General features: G+C 37.0%; 1 protein-coding gene across 2 annotated transcripts in view; it reads left to right on the top strand.

Annotated features, from left to right (window-relative positions):
* LOC107687404 (ephrin type-B receptor 2-like) overlaps positions 1 to 21,836 on the top strand; it is a 69,503-nt gene that overhangs the window by 1,650 nt on the left and 46,017 nt on the right. For both annotated transcript variants that reach the window (XM_016484723.1, XM_016484722.1), the window contains exons 2-3: positions 12,617 to 12,681; positions 12,992 to 13,676. In XM_016484723.1, coding sequence (XP_016340209.1) covers positions 12,617 to 12,681; positions 12,992 to 13,676 — 750 coding nt within the window. The remainder of the gene's footprint in view (positions 1 to 12,616; positions 12,682 to 12,991; positions 13,677 to 21,836) is intronic.

Genomic DNA, 21,836 nt, shown 5'->3' with positions numbered 1-21,836 from the left:
TTCTGTTCTCTGAGGTCCACTTATAATGTTATCAAGATTTTTACCTAGAAAAACATCATAATTCAGCAGTAATAGGCTATTTTCTGTCTTGTTTTGACCCCCTTCATCGGGACGCTCTGTTTGAATAGGCATGGTGGATTGTAGACTCGGAAGTAAATGCCCACTGATTGGCTAACAGTTGTGTATGTTTGACAGCCTACATCCTTCACAGATGGACGCTGCTGTGATTTAGGTTAAAATCGCATAAATACTCAGTACATATTAAACGATCTGTAATAACAGACAAAGCAATAGTGAGCACCTAATAAAATCAGTTACTCACACTTGTGTGGTTCGACATTACCGTTGGATCCAATAGAGTCGGCACAGCATCGTCTTTCAGTTTCAATCTTTCTGAAAATCCTGCGTCGAATTGTGCCTTGTTTGTAAACAAATCCGCCGAAAATTAAGTGAACAAAGGAATAAAGTTCATCCACTGATCACTCTTATGTCAAAAGATCAAGGGAATTTCAATTTCTCAGTTCATAACTCCTTTAAGAGTAGTGATTAATTAATATTTGTTACCTTTTGCATGGAAATTTCTCTGTGGAACATCATATGAGAGTTTTGCTTTGTCTAGTATGCTATTAAACCATCTGTTTAGAGATACACTACGAACAGTGCCTACATGATGCTTAGCCATACCCTGAAAACACACCATCCATTCCTGTTTGTTTGGACTGTCTGATGGATGTGAGGAGTAAAAGCTCATTTATCACACCTCAGAGCAGATACAGAGCTTGGGAGTGAAATAATTGTTTACTGCACCGAGACACGCATGTCGCATGACTTAGGCTGCGACTAAGTAAGGACATGGATATTTCCTCAAGTGAGTGAGGATGTCTCTGTGAATTAGACCCTGCTTTGACTAATCTAATGAATCCATCCTGTTTCAATTTTGTTCACTGGATTCTTAGTTTGCCCAAGGGCAGTGAGTAAATTATTTGCTGTAATGTGAAGAAAATACATGGCTGGACTGCCACTTTAGCTCCTGTTCTGTTTTGTTCTGTCAATCATGTTGCAAGCCATAATGACAGGACTGTGCAGGAAAAAGCCGACCCCCTCAGCTTTTGTAGAGAAAGTAGTGTGCATAAATTATAGTAGCAACGCATTTGTGATAATGCAAACCTCGCTAAACCACGCCCCCCTTGCCACAGCATTAGTGTCTATTTGTTCTGTTAGAAATACACTATTTATGGTTTTCACAGGATGCACTAGTGAATCTGACCCATACTCTAAATCACTACAGGGAATGGGTACATTTTTTTTTTTATTTGGTATGTTTTTAAGGTGCTATTAATTTATTCAAGAGTACATTAAAAATGCAATTCATACATATACAATGACTTGAATACACATCTTCAAGTTTAGTTCAGATTATAATGATATATTATATAATAATTATAAACTAAAACAAACAAAAAAATTGTTATTTGAAATAAAATAATAAATGTTAACTGAAATAAAATACATAACTTATTAACTTATTTTAGCTTGATGCTCAGGAAACATTTCTCATTTACCTTGATGTACTAAAATAAACTAAAACCGAAATAAAATTAATAAAATTATAGACTGAAATAAAAATTAGTAAATTTTATATAAAAATATTAATAAAAACTACCTCAATATTACTAGAATAACAATGCTCCCGACAAATTTAATGGTAATTGGGAATTATTATTATTATTATTATTACCTTGGGGAACAATTGTTTTAAATAAACAAACAAATAAATAAATAAATACATTTTAAGAAGTGTACTTACCTGTATTCAAGGTGTATTGAAAATGTAATTTTTTATATGACGGTTGCATTACATTTTAGTCTGGTATTTTATACAGTTATCCTTGAAATTGATAGTTTTCAAAGCCATTTGAAACCATTATGAATACACTGATGATGATAACCAGGTTTTTCCTTTTCTTTATTGTTGTGGACCCTCTTATATGTCATTGACTATAGATGTGGGAGATTTTTAACTTCCGCAGTTTTTCCGACCTTAACCCGAGTATGCAACCACCAGCTACTTTTTTTCCATACAAATACAGCAGCCATGTATCCCAGAAAGCACCTGGGGTCATGTGATGTGTGTCCTGCAGACCTCAGTACTTGCTGCACTCCCCCGTCCCTGTTTATTAGGACCAAGACCTGCCTCTGGCATCTGCGACATCTTTCCGAGCCTTTACATAAGCACGGCAAACCTGACCAATTTCAGTCATGCCAGACAGCGTCGGCTCTGTGGCCTGTCAGCTTTGCAGAGCGACAGACAGAACAAACTGTCTCTGAATCAATGAATTTATAGGTGATGGGAAACTGGGAGTTTCCATATGGCCTCTGATGAAATGACAAGATTTTGTCCACAGGCTTGTGAGGGGGTCAAAATGGTAAAATTATCAGGTATCCAATAGGGACTTGCCATCTGCTTGACAATTTAATTATCCATCTGTCTCTCTGTCTTGTTGAGTGATCATTTTGAATAAAATGAGGTGAAATGGATTGTACTCTTAATGTTAATTATTAGCCAGTTTGATGAGTGCCGTCATATTGATTTAAATTCATGCTATTTTTGAGTGCAGAGATGAGGGTACAAAACAGATTTGGTTTGTAAACACTCAGAATCTCATTTAACAAAATGTCAAAGTGTCAGCTGTTATCGATGAGCAATATCTCTCTAACTACCACACAATACGTGGGCAGACACAGTTCATTTTTTTAAATGGAGAGCAAGGAGGGTATAGTAGAGTTTAAAGTAGCAATCCTTCCATTTTATGGATGTTTTTGATGTTGTTTAGGACAAGGAAATGAGCAGCACACATAGGCCTGTCGCAATAATCAATATATCGACTTATCGCACAATATATGTACATGACCTCAATCATTTTTGGTGACGCAACATATCGCCCATAATATTTACTTAAAAATTAATGTCACCATGGTTTTTTTTGCATTCCACTTGTGCCTGTGTCTTTTGCAGCTTCTCGTACATAACGTGGTGTAGACATGAGGTGCTAGTTCAAATTTAAAAAAATGCTTCTACAAACAAAAGCTTTTAGGGGTTTGGAACGACATGGGGGTAAGTGATTAATGACAACATTTTCATTTTGGGGTGGAGTATCCCTTTAATACTGAAGTCCTCCAGTTTCATTTTTAATATAGTCGATAATTTAGACGCAAGATGGTACAAGTTGCATCTTTGTGAAACGAGAGTGCGCGTCTGCATTGTAATACAATTATCAGAGAAAAACTGACCAATCAGAATCAGGCATTTCAGAGCGCCATGTAATAAAGTTTGGTTAAACTGGGTAAATTTTTTTATTTATGAACTCATTTTTGACAGGATCTATTAAATTATTAGAAAATACAGAAATAAATTTGATTTATACATACAGTGACGTGAATGAATCTCAATGATGAGCATGGGGGAAGTCGTGGCCTAATGGTTAGAGAGTCGGACTCGTAACCCAAAGGTTGCGGGTTCGAGTCTCGTACCGGCAGGGATTGTAGGTGGGGGGAGTGAATGTATAGCGTTTTCTCCACCTTCAATACCACGACTGAGGTGCCCTTGAGCAAGGCACCGAACCCCCAACTGCTCCCCGGGCGCTGCAGCATAAATGGCTGCCCACTGCTCCGGGTGTGTGTTCACGGTGTGTGTGTTCACTGCTGTGTGTGTGCACTTTGGATGGGTTAATGCAGAGCACTAATTCCAAGTATGGGTCACCATACTTGGCCACATGTCACGTCACGTCACTTTTAATATCTTTCATTTTTGGGTGGCAGAAAGTCAAAAATGTCAGGATGATACAACTGTCCTGACATCATAATGAGGAGAAATGGCTAGTTTTGGTAAAAGTTTTGAAAATGCACATTAAACACATTAAGTTTTTCCTCTTCTTTGCCGTGGACTTTTTAATTTGACATTAGCCCAAGTAAGCCTAACACTGATAAATTAAGTCTAGTAGTTTCTTGCACTTATCTGATGAAGATTTATTTGAGCATGTGGCTTTATTCTGCATTATTGTGTTGTTGTTTATTTGATGAAGATTTATTTGAGCACATGACATTGTGTTTGTGCTTATTTGATTAAGATATATTGGATCATATGGTACATTAAGCATTTCACACCAGTCAGATCTGCATGCTACCCAAGCTGGAAAGATGTTCATCTTGCTACTACAGAAAAAGCAAATGTTTTTTATGCCAGTCCACACAGAATGGATATACAGTACAATAAGTGCAATGAAATTCTTCACCTGTACCTAACAGGGTTAAAACCTGGCCTAGTCTCTACTCACGGGTGTCTAATAGACTGTGTGCTAGAATTTTCTTTTCTTTCTTGAAAACGAATCTGGATATAAGTTGTATTCATTGACCCAGAAGCTTTACATTCTGAAGTGAACTTAATGAAAAGAGAAGAGAGATCCCTGAGCTAAAGAATCTCTATTCAGAGTGATTAAAAATCAGATGAAAAGTTAATTTGCTCCCATAGCCTGAAGCTGCTAATTTACTCTGAAATCCACCGAGGATCTGATTTGCGAATGGATTGTTGTTGAGTGATCGTCAGTATTCAGTCAAAGCCTTCTCAAATGGAACCATTTTTAACCATGTTCTGTATTTGTTACTTGATTTAAGATTATAGATATTCATCTACTCAGTAATCTTTTTAGATGGGGAAAATTTGCCTCAGGACGTGACTTCCGTGTTCCATGTATAATTATGTTCTGTGTGAGCTTCATCATGTGTTCTTTCATTTTCAGGTATTGAATGTCCCAAAGCAAGCAAAAATGAGTATGAATGGACATCCCAGATAATGAGCTCATATTGCATAATCATAATATCCTCAATAGTAACAGACGCAGACGCAGTCAATCCACAGCGGTTTTGCCGTCAGAGCAGAAGTGCTCTTATTCCACAGAGAGCTGACATAAAATATTGAAATTCAAAAAGCTCATGACCTACTTATTCACTATTCTCGATTTTCAAAACTATCTGAAAACACAAGGGTACGTGTTTGGTTTAATATCATTTGATTAGTCGGTGTATAAGTTGGTCTTTTTGATGATTGTCACTAGTGCTGGGTGGTATACCGGTTCATACCGAATACTGGTGTTTATTTTTAGTCACTATTTAGTGTGGTATTTTTTGACAATATTCACTCATCATGACAGTAAAATAGGGCATTCTAAGTCAATATACTGCAGTATTTCCTCTCTCAATCAGTACAAAATATGGTTAACACCCGGTCATGCATGAAAAAAAATACCGTCATGTACCGTGAAACCGGTATAATTTTGAAAAATGCCGTGATATAAATTTTTGGTCGTACCGCCCAGCACTAATTGTCACCTCACATGCATAGTCATAGTCTTGTGATGCTTCTTAACGTCCACCTCCTCATACATTAGTCATGCAGACTGTATTTGCATTCAGTGTATTTATGGAGTAGATTATTTTTAAGGTAATGTATTTGCCATTAGTAATTCATGAATGTACTCTTTCTGTACCTTCATTTGGGCTCATTTCTGCACCTTTGATTTAATCGTTGATTGTCTGAAATGAATATACTTTACTGTACAAAAGTTTAGGGTTAGTGAGTTTTTTTTTTTTTAAAGAAATTAATACTTTTATTCAGCAAGGATGCATTAAATTGATCTAAGTGACAGTAAAGACATTTATAAAGTTACAAACGATTTCTATTTCAAATTCTGTTCTTTTGAACTTTATATTCATCAGAGAATCCTGAAAAAAGTGTATCATGTTTTCCAAAAAATATTAAGCAGTACAACCGTTTTCAAAATATGGTGGTTTCTTGAGCACCATATTAGAATGATTACTGGAGGATCATGTGCAATGAAGACTGGAGTAATGATGCTGAAAATTCAACTTTGTGTCACAGTAATTAATTACATTTTAAAATATATTCAAATACAAAACCATTATTTTAAATTGGAATAATATTTTAATCCTTGGTGCGCATAAGAGATTTCTTAAAAAAGCATGAGAAAATCTTACTGAGCCCAAACGATTGCATGGTTGTGTATGCAAGCAGTGTCGAAATTAACACTCAGAAAGCCCGAAACGTGATTGGGTTTGGCCTGTAAATAAAACTCGGCAGTTGGCCTGTAACTTTATTGGAAACTGCAAAATTGCACGGGCCGGATTGAACGAATGATAATCTGACCCTCACTGTTGTAAGTGATGCGAGCGATTCAGTTGAAAGTCTAACCGTCTACTTAAACATCTGTCACAACCTCAATGAACTCTTCCTTCAGTGTGAATCAGAGGTTCATATAAGAAGTTTTTTTTCCAGAACTGTGTGACAACAAATGTGTGTAATATTCAATGGATTTATGAGTTTCCAAAAATAATAAAAATGCAGATCAGAATCACAGCAAGACAGAGACTGAATCATCTCGAATGACACAATAACCTGCGCTGTTTGTCACAAATAATCCCATTGTTGCAGGTATAGAAATCAATAATGCGAAATATACTTCAATGGACTATACATTTTCCCAATACACCCACCATTGGCAGGTGTGGGTAATTTTGGCCTCTGAATGAAAGTGGTCAGAGTATGGTTTGTCTGCTTCAGGGCGCTTTTTCGGCTCCATGGAGATGAGAGTTGTAAATTGGGAAAGCAGGGGATTAGTGTTGGGTCTGTAAACTGTGAGCAGGCTGCTCCACTGACCCACTGCTCATTCAGCGCCATCACATTTGGCTCCTGTCTGCAAATGTTAGACAGTCACATAGCAGAGATATGCAGGGGTTTATATGCAAAACGTCCCCCTGACGTCTGCTCAGAATCCTGACATAACAGAGTGAGACAAATCTCTTGTTGGACTGCAGCGAATGCTTTACTGCCACTGTACCACAGACGTGTTTCATCGATAGCTTTTGTAGGTCAGTAAATCCCAATTCTGTATCCAACAAAGGATTTATGAGGAAAACGCTTGTTTGATTTCTTAAAGGGATAGGTCACCCCCCAAAAATGAATATTTTGTCATTGTTTACTCACCGTCATTTCGGTACTAATGATTTTCTTTTCTGAGTGAAATACAGAAGTCAAAAAGTCAGTGTATTCTTTTTTTGTCCATAAAATGTTGTTTTGGTCCCCATTGTATGGACATAAACAATTGGAAAGTTCTGCAAAATACAGTGTTGCGATTGTTAACTGAAACTACTGAAAATAATAACCTATTTGGTAACATTTCAGTAAGTGAATATTAATAATACATTATAAAAAGTCTTTGAAATAAAATAAAAATAGCAAAATGGAATATAAATATTAGATTAAAAACTCAGAATTACTCGGATAATTGCATTATCAACTAAATGAAATATATAAGTACTAAAATTTCTAAAACTGAAACTGAAATAAAAATGAATAATAATAAGCTAAATAGAAAAAACCAAACCTAAAAGAAATTACAAAAGCACATATACACAAACAATATTAGTAAAAAAAAATAACTGAAATAAAAACTGAAAATTTAAAGAATAAAAAAATCAAAATATTAGTATAAAAAAAATATTCTTTTATGTTCCACAGAAGAAACCACATGAGGGTGAGTGAATGATGACAGAATGTTTATTTTTGGGTGTACTGTTGCTTTAAGTTTACTGTGAAACTACAAAACTATTTTCTTCCTTTTATATGTCAGACTTGTCATCGGTTGCAGACTGGTGCTATTGTTCTTTTGAAGATGGATTGTGAGTTTACACTCGGACACACTGCGTGGTCTAGTGAATGTTTTAGCATCCCACCCACAGGTTGACTGACAGATCTGGAGCACAGAGGATCAATGCACTCTGTCCTGTTTCTGGATGTGGAACTCTGAGCATGTCCTCACACTAGTTCACACGTTCACAATGTGTCATAGCTGCTCACTGTAGGACATGGAAGCTATTGATCAGTTTAGAATATCTATTACTATCAGCACTGTTTGAATCCATCGTGTGCTGGAGACATGCTGTTTCAGTTGCATAATCATGTTTATGGTTACTTTTTTTTCCTTTTCAAATTACTGCAACAGCACTCAAGCTATATACATGAACTACATAAGTTTGGTAATTTATTCGATTAGTGATCAAGCTAGTAGCTTATTCAATTCGAGTCAACATTTCTTTTTTCTATTTATTTCCAGGTTAAAATTAGATTTTGAATCCCAGACTTTCAAAGAGGTCTCAGACTTTTGGATCCCAGTGTATGTCGGTATCATAAGCAGTATATAATATCAGTGTTGCGTGTGTTTATGTGTGCGTGTGTTGGCAATATTTGATATAATGGAATGTAAGACGGTAGGGATCTGCATAGTTTGTGAGGGGTATCGTGTATGATCAAAGCTTGATTTAATTAACTCGACATTAATATTTTAGTATGTTTCAAGGGCAATGTTTGTGCTTCTTCTTCCGAATAAAACAGACGAAACCAGCACTGGAGATCAGGACAAGAAAATGCATCATGAAACGAGGATGTACTGTATATCAAAAATAAAAAACCTGTTTGGGTGGAAAAGGTTGAAATGTTGCATTGATTATCTTTCCAAATTGTAACCAAAATAAATAGCAGTCGATTCATCTTTACAAATGGACCGCATATTGCAAACAATAACCAGTAATATCTTTGTTATATTAGAATATCATGATTCATAAAGATCAATGTAAATTTCATGGACAAGAATCCATAAAACACATTATTAGACTGTTTCCCAAGGCTGCATGATATATTAAACCCATTTGAAAATCATAATTAAGCATAATTGTGAATTCACAAACGCTACGATTTAATTAATTATATGCGGTGCAGTTCTAATACAGTATATGCGCTTTAATTATTTACATGCGTGTAGGTTAAGTACGTGCGTCACACAGCGGCTCCGTTCACAGTAGTTCCACAGGAACTGTTATCATTTACATGTGTGGAGCGTCTCAAACTCCGTCTCTGCATGTTGTTGTGAGTTTGGGCTTATTATAACTAGAAAGTCATTTTAAAGGCTATTGTTCACTTACATCTATTTTTATTACCACAAAAAAAAATTCATTATAATTATAGGGCCCTATGAAATCCGTTTTATTTCCAAATTCAGTTTTTTTCCATTTTCATTTTTCTATACTTTGTTTTAATGGTTAAATGAAATTTTATTAATCAAGAAGCCGGTCTAATTAATTGAGTTTTACAGTTTTATCTTTACCAAATTCTGTTTTCCATTATTTTCTGAATGGTTCCATTAAATTTTAATAATCAAAAGCATCTCCAATTAATGGATTTTATTTAAAAAAAAAAAAGAGTTTTTTTTCATTTTTATTTTAAGAAATACTGCACATATACATTTTCTCCTAAATAAATTCTGGTAAATAACATTTCTGGTAAATACTCCTTTAAAAAGTGTTTTTTGATTATAATTTTATTAGTAGTAGACTAGAACACGTTTCATTCTTACACTATAATACTGAGCTTTGATTTCAGTGATTTGGACTATGAGATGGACATTTGTTTCTTGCACTCTATGTTGCACTTTACTTTTGCTTTAAAAAAAGGATTTCATAGAAATTTGGATTTCATTTGGTTTAATAAAATATAGTTTAATAAAATATTCTTAAGTAAAATTGTTGATTTTTTTTTGTGGGAAATTAATCATTTAGATTAATTGATAAATTAGTCAATAGATTAATCTAAATAAAATTAGTCGTTAGTGGCAGCCCTACTGACATCACAGGTCACAGTTTCATCTAAACCTCTGCATCAGGTTCAAGTTTGTGATGTGAATTCACCATATTGACCAACAGAAAGTCTTCTGACTCCTGTATGAATGGTGCTTTATGCATCGCAACTCTATTGACAATGGACAACAGACTTTAAATCTAGATTAAGTTCTAGATGTGTCTCAACCAGGTTTTTTCATACAGCCTTATACGTATGGAAATACAAAAGAACAGTGTGGCCATAAAAAACATTAAGTGTAGCTCATACAGTAGATTCTCAAGAGCACCATCACAAGAGCAAATTAGACTTCAAGTATTCAGCTTCTCAGCCTCTTTTAGCCGAAGTGGTGTTTACCGAGCCTGTTCAGATTTGTTACTGATAGTGTTTACCCATTTCTCCACTTAAAGTTTCACTGTTGATATTTTCTCACTCGTAGTAACGTCAAGTGGGAGGATTCTATGTTTATCATGTTCGAGCATTTGACAGAAAAATCAACATTCCTTAATCCTCCGTGCTTGCTATGATTGTGTGTGCCATTATTTATTGGTATGTGAGATTTATTCGTCTCCATTTAAATACCATGCTGTGTTACATATTAAAATACATATTTTACACATAGCATGGATAACATAATGTCCCAAAGAGAGTGATTTGGTATGAGGAAGATGATGATCTGTGGATTTGGGATGCATTCTTCTGTTTACCGCATTGGCACGGCTCAGCATGTGCAAACTGGGAGATGAAATGAATAAATAAAAAATGTGGGACTGAAAGTTGTGCCTTGGCACGCTGACCTAAAATCTAGTGAAGACTCACCATGTTTCCCGTGGGATTAATCCAGTGGTATACAGAGTGTAGCGCAGCCTGTAAGGATTATATGTACTGGACTTGGGCTCCCGCTGCCCTACTTTTCATTAAAATATAGAGAGAGAGGGAGAGAGAGATTGCATGAATGCCTGGACAGATGGAGTGGGGGTTTGATTAAACAGTGCACCAAGTACTGGGAAATGCTACAACTTTCTCTTTCAACGCACAGACAATTGTTAATGTACTAGTTTTCATTATATTGTTGCATGGATGTTTTACTTGAGTGCATGAGGCTGTATTAGTAATCATGTTTTGTGCTTTTTTGTTTGGCCCGTGGGCTTATAAAGTCTACGAGGATTGTTTGTTTCCTCTTGTATTTTCCTCCCAGCCTCATCATATTCTCACATTCACAGCACTAAGCCCACAGCGATGGTGCTGTTCCTGAGAGAAATATCTTTGGTTGCCCCTGAGCTGCAGAAGCTGCTGAAATATAAATGAGACACTTAATGGCTGAGGCTGTATCGAGCCAGTGTTTACAGGGATCCCAGGATTATGTGACATGGGGCTTCTGGCTTCGATCTCAGGAAGTCCTCTTGCCACTTGCCAAATCCCGATTCATAAATGCCACGGGGAGTCTGTGTGTCACACTGGATGCGTTTATGTTGCCTTGACTTGAAATGCTCAGTCACATTTCCTATATACATGAAAATAAACTGCTATACACTGTATTACAGCTTTGGACAGATGGTTGTACTCTAATTTTTCTAAATATTTGGGGAAAAAAAGTTTCTCGTCTCCATTCTGAATGTTTCACGCAACTGGCTTATGGGATTTTCAGATTAGGACCCTATAAAATCAAAATTATTGGGAGGTTTTACAACTTTTAGTTCAAGTTTATTAGCTTTGAGGCTGTCTATGCTCTTTAACATTGAAAAAATACAGATTTTTGGCAGATGTACAGATTTAAAATGTCTAGGAAAACAGACCAGAAATACTGAAGAATCATCCTGCACTCCATAGATTTTTGTCCTTAACCGATTGGCCTTAAACGATTACTAAACGAATACGGTACTCTCTTAGCATCTCAGTCAGTCCAAGATTTTCATTCATCAAGTGCCAAATCTGATTCAAAATCGCAGTCATTGGCAAGTACCTATGTGAAACGGTGTTACTCGCCAGTTGGGCGTTCACTTTTTATGAATTCTAACAAATCATGGTCGTGAAAACCCATTATGGCTTATCAAATCGCAAAGGCTGTGATGTGATGTAATTAAATATCTGCTGCGCTGCAAGTTGCATAGCTCAGCGAGGCACTGTGTTCTTTAACACACAAGTAGCTCATGATCCACTGTTTTCAGTGTCTCAGAATGGCTCAGTTCAGAGTAAATGCCACTCCACATGAACTCAAATTATTTCAGAACTATTTTAGAATTTTATATTGACCATTAGTTGAAAATAATTGTCTGCTTAGTGGTTTCGGCCAGACAGTTAATATCAGAGCATTCCTAATTTGTTCATTTGTATTTTGCTTCCTTAGACCAAAGCAGTACAACAAAATCTTTTGCACTAAAAACCTCTCTAGAGTCTCATTATTCATATTTTGGGAGTGTGCTGAAGTCAGTTGTACCTGGCTAAATAATGTCAGATCAGAGTCATATTTCTGAACTATTTTGTCCTATTTGCCATATTGAATAGAAAGGCACTCTGTGTGTCACCCCAGGCAATTACGAACTAGATGTGAAGGGAAGCAGATGTTAGAACATGGTGTGATCTATCATCTTTGATGGATAACACTTCCAATCTAGTAATGGCCATTTGTAGCATTTGATTAACAATAAGAGTCAAAAATAGCGAGCTATTACCGCTGTGAAATGGGCACCTGTTATTCTGCATCTCAGTGTGAGTCATCCTTCATTTAACATTCAGAAAACTATCCATTATGCATCATAATTACTGTTAAGAGACTTGAAGAACATTGACCTCACGAATGCTCAAACGTGCAGTAAAAGGCTCTTAGCGGCAACATTTTAAACTTACAGGTTTTTGACATGCATTTATTTTCAGATGTGTTGATGGACTCCACGACGGCAACGGCAGAGCTGGGCTGGACGATATATCCATCTTTGGGGGTGAGACTCATTGAAATAATTTAGATGATCAGACCTAGCATAAATGAATAATTCAGCGCACAAATTCAGCGTGACTCAAGTGGTGCAGAAATAGAAGTTGAATGAATTCCAAATTAGATTCTTTTTAATGCAATCCATGCCATTTGTCTCATTTCTGCACATTTTTACCTTAGATGTCATAATGTGTCGTTAATGGTGCGAAACCACGAATGAATGTTCCATAAATATGCAAATGGAATGAAAAACATGCTTTTATTATTAGAAGCACACATTGCTTAATCAAACATTTTTATCTGTGCTTCGGTCCCAGTGGGAAGAGGTGAGTGGCTACGACGAGAACATGAGCACCATCCGCACCTACCAGGTGTGCAACGTCTTCAATGGCAACCAAAACAACTGGGTGCGCACCAAATACATCCAGCGGCGAGGAGCCCAACGAATCCACGTGGAGATGAAGTTCTCCGTGCGAGACTGCAGCAGCATCCCAAACGTCACTGGCTCTTGCAAGGAGACTTTTAATCTGTACTACTTCGAAACTGACAAGGACGTAGCCACCAAGGTGTATCCCGCCTGGATGGAGAACCCTTGGATCAAGGTGGACACCATTGCGGCCGATGAGAGTTTCTCCCAGGTGGACCTGGGCGGCCGTGTGATGAAGATCAACACGGAAGTACGCAGCTTCGGGCCGGTGTCCCGTAAAGGCTTCTACTTGGCCTTTCAGGATTACGGAGCATGCATGTCACTCATCGCCGTGAAGGTTTTCTATTGCAAATGCCCCCGAGTTATTCGGAATGGGGCCATCTTTGAGGAGACCTTGTCAGGTGCGGAGAGCACCTCTCTGGTGTCTGCCCGGGGCAGTTGTGTACCTAATGGAGAGGAAGTGGATGTTCCCATTAAACTGTACTGCAATGGAGATGGGGAGTGGCTGGTTCCTATCGGGCGCTGTGTGTGCAAGGCCGGGTATGAGTCTGTGGACAACGGGACTGTGTGTAGAGGTGAGTTTTTGTTCTTATTCAATGTTGCTTACGGAGTATTTTGAATACTTTGATCTGCACTTAAATGTATGGTGCACCAAAAACTGAAATTTCTGTCTTATTTGTTCACCCTCATGATGTTCCAAAAAAAAGTTTTTTTTTTTAAAGATCAACAGGCTGTCAAACTCCAAAAAGGACAAAAAGCATCATAAAATTATTTCATATACTCATGCACTGTATTCCATGTCTTCTGAAGCTGTAGACCACAATATAAATCATTATGTATTCATTATTATTTCCTCCCAAAGCAAATCTACGATGCATTTTGGATGTCAATAATATCAAAATTCATAGTGACTTCAAACCTGTACCATAGGTGTCATATTTGAGAGCTGCGGTTGAGGATCATCAGCGTATATAAAGACTTAAATTTTGGTTTGTTCATCATAAAAAGCTATTGTGTGGCTTCATGGGCCAGTTTCACAATCTTCTTAAAGAAGTAGTTAAGAAATGTCTTAAGATAGATTCTAATAAGTTCATAAAAATGTCCCTAAAATATATTTTTTTTAATTCTTGATGACAGAAAAGATTGTGTTATAATTCTGATTATGTTATAATCACACAGTTAACTGGCATGATGGAAGTTCAGCACTTGGTTTTGCATTTTTTTATATTCTTTTCAGGAATTCAGATTCTTAAGTTTTGTTTTTAGAACAAAGATAATAATAAGGAAAAAGAAAGCATTCTTAAGAAATGTAATATTCCTAACTTTGTCTTAAGTTATACTAACTCATTCTTAGCAGAAAGTAGCAGTTAAAGGGGTCATATGATGCGATTTCAATTATTCCTTTCTCTTTGGAGTGTTACAAGCTCTTGGTGCATAAAGAAGATCTGTAAAGTTGCAAAGACTAAAGTCTCAAATCCAAAGAGATATTCTTTATAAAAGTTAGACACGACTAGAAATCAGTGGTTAAGTTGTATTTACAACACTGTTCCAGAACAGTTCAACCCAAATATTCAGATGTGTGCTGCGCATTTTATGGAGGATGAGGACTGTTTCCTGGGAGAGTAGACTACAATGCGTCTGTGGCACAATGGCTGTTTCTATAAAGTTTTGCAGTTCCAACTTTGCAAGGACAGTCTGGCGCTTCTGACTCACAGCCTGTAAGTACGTTTTTTATATTTAAATAATTTGCCACTGATGATTCAAACGCGAGTTTTGAGCAGTGTAGAGTAGGCTTGTTGTTTGTCATTTCTCCGATCACAAATGCAGACATGGTTTTATGTTTACGCAGCGCGATACGCAACGCAACGCATAAAAAGACAGTATAAGTCATTATAATCAGTAATTATGTCCCCACTGGATGCAACAAATGCCTCATTTGTAATGGGTTTTAATGTTTTTGTCTCGTCCTGCTAGGAGACGGCATTACAGTATGTTAAGGGGCGTAACATTTCCGTCACACGCTTGAGGTATTCGGCCAATCACAACGCACTGGATAGCTGGCCGATCAGAACACATCTCGCTTTTTTAGAACGATGAGCTTTGTAAAAATCGACGCGTTTCAGAAAGGCGGGGCATAGAGGATAATGTACATTATATGGAAAATAATGTGTTTTTTGAACCTTAAACCGCATAAACACATTGCATTACACCAAATACACAAAATAATGTTCTTTTTAGCAACGTCATATGATCCCTTTAAAAAGTAGTTTTGTCTAATAGTTTTGTTAATCCGTCTCAGAAGATATGAAATTGAGTGCTTTTTATAGTGCTTTATAGTACTTTTACATCCTTTTTGGAGCTAGACAGCAGCACTTGTCATCTTTAAAAGCTATTTTTTGTGTCTAATAAAGATAGCATCAAAATGAGAGTTTGACACCACATTAAGCAGAGTAATTAATAATTCATTATCAATTTTATTTTTGGATGAACCTCTTTAACGTCTGCCGATCTTATCCTTATCCTGATTTTAATGACACACTAAAAACTGAAACTGTTGTTGTTACTTAGGGAGCAATTTCCAGCAGATCTGACCCTCAAAAAGGACGTTCGTTGGTGTAACTGGATGTTGTCAGATTGATTTAGACGTTACCACATGAAGCACATTTTTAGGTAGCCTGACAAAACATTTTTTACAGTGCTGGATGCCAGGAATGATAAATAAATAATGAATAGCATCAGCTTCAGCCTCAGATTTCTGCACCCACCTAAAGCACAATGAAAAAGAGATACATCGCCAAATTAAATTAGATTTTTTTTTTTACGCAATAACAGAAAAGTACGAATTAATGTCCTTCCTGAATGCACACACACATACATTATAGAGTCTTATTATTGAGAGCTGCCCTGCAGGTACAAAACATTCACTGACCTTATCCTTATGAAAGCCAGTTGAAAGACATCGGGCCATTGTGTTCTCCAGCCTGTGTCTCTCCATGTGCAACGGTCTTCTTACAGTGTTATTTCAAACGAAATGTGCACACGCGCATGCACACAAGCACTGACCCTTAAAACTGTTTTTATAACATGAGATTTTGACGTTATTCTTGCATTACTCGACAAGGAAGTAGCTCTCTGTATCTGAGAACAAGGGAGCTATAATGAATAGAAATCCTCCAGTCAATTGTAACGCTGCATTGATTGGAATGAATAGAGGGATTTGGGTAGAAAAATTTTTTTTTTGTCCTCGCTTAGCACTCGGCAGATATGATTACATTCAAGGAGAGCAGGGCGGTGATGAGGGAACGATTTTGGCAAGGTTCTCCTGGGTGCTGTTGACAGAATCTAAATTACTAATATCCCCCCATCTGGAGCAGCTGATGGATGGAAATCGGCAATATCCTGGGCAAGCACAAGGCAGACCGTCTCTTTTATTTCCCCTGGTGTTAATCCTCCTCGCTGCCACTACTTTAATGACACTCCTAATTGACTAATTTGGAGTGCGCAGGGGGAGCTGGGTGGACGCTTTGACGCTGCTCTCCATGGCAAGTCCATTCAGAAATCAAGCACAAATAATGAATCCCCCTGTGGTTGTTAACCAAGGGCTGCATGTAGCCAAATGGATTTATGAGTTCCATTTTCTGTCTCTAAAGGAAATATGCAGTAGCAGTACTCATTAAAGCCAAGTAGATACATAATGGTCTAATTGATAGCAAGCTTGACATGTAATTCTCTTATACTGTAATGTTACTGGAACAATGGCACAGCACTGAATGCTTCAGGTCAATGCAACTTCAAAAGCCCTACGTGAGTGGTTTCATCTCAGTGGCTGTCTGTTTTTTTTTTTAAAGCCTTCTAGTGCTCAACAATAAGGATTTTGTCTGCTGGCTTAGTTGGACTCAGGCTAGTAGTTTTGTACTTGCTTTGCCAATATGTCTAATGGCTCCACCTCATAAAATGATAACTTTTAATTATATTTTTTAATAATTGTTTAAAAAAAAATTCTAAATAAAATAAATAAATAAAAACCAAAAACATCTTTATTAAATTTGCTCAACAATATGGAATTTTGTCTTTTATTTTGAGTTTTATTAGATAAGCCAGTAGTTAAAAATTGAAATACATTTTTTTTCTTCTATTAAATAAATGATAAAGATATTTTAATTAAATATAAAAAATTTTTATTGCATTTGTAAAATTTGCTATATATGTATATGTTTATTTTATTTAATTGTTTTGCAAAAAATAAAATATTATAAAATAAATTAGCAATAATCAATTTTTTGTTTGTTTGTTTTCACTGACTTATATCTAAAACTGGCCCCAATATATAAAATGATATGATTTATTTTATTTTATTTTTTATTAAAATTATTTATTAATTATTTATTAAACCTAAAATTAATTATTGAGGTTTTCGAGCAAGAATACCTATAAATTATACTGACCCAAAACTCTTACACTGGCCCTGGGCCATCAGGCCATTCTTATTGTTGAGCCCTGTCAAATATTTAGCCTATTGAACATGACTAACCGTCCTTATGAAAGGAAGTATGGGAACAGCTTGCGAAATAGCATTTATATGTGTCTTGTGCCAAGAACGCCTCTCCTCTCCATAGCCGAGAGCTGAAACTCACCCACACCTCAAGTAATTATAGGGGTAGCACTAATTCAGTTAATCCAGCTGACATTCTGACCCTCTCTGTTCTTCTCTTGAGATCTTCTTCAGTCCTCTCGCTGTCATTCAGATGTGGTTTGTAATGGAAATGATTGACTGGCCTTCTAGATTGCATTTCATAAGGAATTACATAGACCTCAAAGTACAGTCCCTGCTTGTTTTAACATTTAATGATTATAAATAGCGAAATTCAACCGGATGGTGTTGGCTGCAGATGAATTACCTCTACTGTATTGAGCTGGACTGTGGCCAATCCCTCAAGTTAAGCCTGCCTGTGTCTCCAAACAAGATGAATGTCAGCTGATTTTGCTTATATTATGCTATGACTAGAGATGCACCGATCGATCGGCCAGGGATCGGAATCGGCCGATTTTCCTCATGATCGGCCGCTCTCTTCTCTCCGACGACCCCTTCTCTCTCACACACGTCTCATTCGCTCCGGTTAAATGCTTGTATTGCACATTATTTTAGTCATTCCCGCAGGTTTTGCGCTTATACCAAAAGCGCGTGCACCACCACTGATCTATATTAGTGGAGCGCACAATCCGCACTAAACGCAGGCAGTTTTGGAACGTTAAATAGTTGAGAAAGAGAACGCATGTTGTGTAACATGGGCCTGTTTACACCTGGTCACTTGATGCGTTTTTTTCTGATCGGATAGCTATCCGATCGTGGAAAGACCAGGTATAAATGCCGATAAAACTTTGCGTTGAAGAAAAGTATATTTTTGTTTGTATATGCTATCAATTATAGTTCTTAGAAAAGAAAATCGGAATCGGCAAAAATCGGTATCGGCAGATCACACTAACAAAAAAATCGGCATCGGCCAAGAAAATTGCAATCGGTGCATCTCTAGTTATGACCAATCAGTACATTCCTCCACGGACAGCTGCAATGTGCATTTGTTTCAGAATGTTGACCTTTCAATTAGAAGTAATGGTTTTGTTATCTTGTTATCTTTGAATATGGGAGTACCTTAGGCCTAAACCTCAGTTTTTAAGTACAGTAAATTACAGTAAATCAAGGCTGGGTATTCTTAATTATGTAAATGCAATGTATCTGAAGTGTTACATTTGCTAAATCCGTGTCCACTGGAATGTTGTATCTAGTGTTGTCACAGTACCAAAATTTCAGTATTCGGTACCAATACCAGTGAAAATCCACAGTTCTCGGTACCAATTTCGGTACCAAAGCAAAACACAAAAACATGCTAATTAAAAAATTTGACTATACTTGCATTTAATCCAAACTGTGTACATATTTAATTTAAAGGGCTTTTGAAAACCTAGAGTTATTCAGCCAAGAAAAACTGCTTTTCTGACTGATATGACACAAACAATGTTAACCATTTGTACATTCTCTAATACGCATATTTTAGATTCACAATTCATTTAAAAGCTTCTGGTGTGTAAAAATAGTAAATATCATCATGTCCTCCTGTTTTTTTTTACCCTAATAAAAGTTATAGGAGCATTAAATAGTTAATAAAGAAACTTCATTCTAATGCTCATTATATTAGCGTTAGCCGCACTTATGCTAACGATTAACTACTCTAATAACAGCGTTCATTTCAATCCTACATTCAAATTAAAATATTGAATAATATTCATAACAGAAGCGGCGTTTCCCACAGACCTGCAGTCTATTTGTGGCAGCTCACAAACGCTGCTCAGGCATTACAGGCAAGATGAAATGAAAATGACATCCATCATTTTCTGAAGACAGTCGGTTTCTTTCAGAAATACAGTGATATAAAAACACCCGCACCGGGTTTCGACAATAAATCAATGTATGGGAAACACTGATCTAAATATTAAACATTTAAATTAAACTTACCTGCTTGAACTCTTTCATTTGATCTGGGTGTCTTTAAAGTTAGTTTGGTGTTAAAGCAGCCCAATTCCGTGGGACAACTGCGGACTTGGCAACACTGGAAAGAGGATAGCTTTTAGATAGCGCATCAAGAACCGGGTTGACCGGGTACTCGGTACCAGCGGTACTTAAAAAAACCTGGTACAGTAACGTTTTCATTTTTTTAGTACCGACTTGGTACCGAAGTACCGGGTCTTTTGACAGCACTAGTTGTATCTATCTTGTAATCTTTCACGGTCACTGTTGGGGGCCACTCAGTCGCACTGGCATGACCACCGCATTGTTTAACTCATAAGCGCTGCATTTCTGTTGCATATGAGGAACATCAAATGGTAAACGAAACTGAAAGCATAATGAAACCGCGCTACTCGTTTGAACTGCGCAGCGCTTATAGAGTATAGAGCCTGGTTTATACTCGCCGCGTCAGCAGGAGTGCGAAGCTGCGTGCAGCAAAAATGATGCGAATATTGAGGAAACGAGGGATGGGTTTCCTGCTAAAGTAAAGTAAAAGACCGCTTCTTAAACCAAAGGTGAACATGTTGGTATTCTTGTGGGGGGAAAAACATGCAAACACTGTCACCGACAGCAAATTTAGTTTTACTTTTCTTTTTGTTTTCATTTTGAAAAGTTGTTATCTTTGCTGTTTACCTTGCGTTATGCTATGGAGGCTCTCTTTTTTATTTATTTGATTCCTCTGTGTTTGCTAAACGTTCTGTAATTTATTAGTCGGTATGTAATACAGCAGTGGTTCTCAAACCTGTCCTGGAGTACCCCCAGCCCTGCACATTTTGTATGTCTCCCTCATCTATCACACCTGATTCAACTTATCAGCTCATTAATGGAGACTGCAAGACCTGAAGTGGGTGTGTACAGATATAGGGAGACATACAAAACGTGCAGTGCTGGGGGTACTTCATGGAGAGGTTTGAGAACCCCTGTAATACAGCATGTGGTATAGCCTATGCCATGCCTTGTCTTATTCGTTTTTGTTAAAGGGGTCATATGATGCTGCTAAAAAGAACATTATTTTGTGAGCGAACAAATACAAGTAGTTGGGAGGAGTTTGAGATGTCTGTCGACTCATCTAATTGCAATGAAAAAAAAATGTAATTCCTTATTCTTTCAATTAGCTGACATTTGACGTCGGTTGCCATTTCAGTGATACGCCGGCTTATGGTGTTGTCTGATAGTGGAATTTGTTCAATGTCACTTGCATACTTATCTCCAAACATAGTTCTACAGATGGCCATTGCTGCTGGACGAATGAGGCTCTCTGCAATTCTATGAGGCTTTTTGGCCTTGGCAACTAAATGCGCCACCTCATATGAAGCAGTAAGCGCTTTTACTGGCAGAGTGGTTTGGACTGTCGTTTGCAAGCACCTCTGAACATACAACACACTGTGGACGTGGTTCGTTATTAACTGTGATGCACGTGAATCCGTATTTTATGTACTGTTCGTCATACTTCCGTCGCTTTGATGCACACAGGCCTTTGGTTTTTGCAGTTAATCCTCTCTGTGTGGAGATCCCCGTTGACGTGGAGGGTTCGTCATCAGTTTGAAGTCGTAATGCTTCAGACAGGCACTCCTCTTCTTTTTTGTCAGACGGTTCACCCGTTTTACTTTCACTGGTATTAATCTTAAAAAGCCACCGGTCCAATTTATTTTTTACGTTACTTACTTTTTCTTGAACTCGATCGCATGTTATGCTTTTTAATTAAGAATAACAATGAATCCATCTTTTGTTTTAGTCTTAAAAAGTGAAAGGTGTGTAGATGGATGTAAGCAAATCAGACAATTAGCCTATCTTTTCTTATAAAACGTGACAACAAGATCGCGAATTCGAAAGTGAAAGCAGCCGAAGCCTGGCTTATAACATTGCAAAAGAGGAACTCCCGTTCACAAAATTTAAATCACAAATAATACTGATGAAAAAGAAGGGGTTGAATGTTAACCGCTTTCGTTTTCATATAACTATAAACTATGATAAAAGTTAATTAGCATGCATTGATTAATCCCAAAAAATATAAATAAAAATATTGCGACCAAATCATGTGCTCGTGTGACCAACTGAGAAAGTTAGTCGCAAAAGAGCGACCAGTGGGAAGAATGAGTCTGGAGCCCTGAAGCATAAACCACAGTTTTAAGTAACAGTCTCACGTGCGCACAGCAGCAGAGTGGATTAATTT

This window comes from Sinocyclocheilus anshuiensis, unplaced genomic scaffold (genome assembly GCF_001515605.1).
Source record: "Sinocyclocheilus anshuiensis isolate Anshui unplaced genomic scaffold, SAMN03320099.WGS_v1.1 scaffold1114, whole genome shotgun sequence".
Classification (NCBI taxonomy): domain Eukaryota; kingdom Metazoa; phylum Chordata; class Actinopteri; order Cypriniformes; family Cyprinidae; genus Sinocyclocheilus; species Sinocyclocheilus anshuiensis.
The sequence above is the reverse complement of the archived record's forward strand: the minus strand, read 5'-3'. Positions and strand labels throughout refer to the sequence as shown.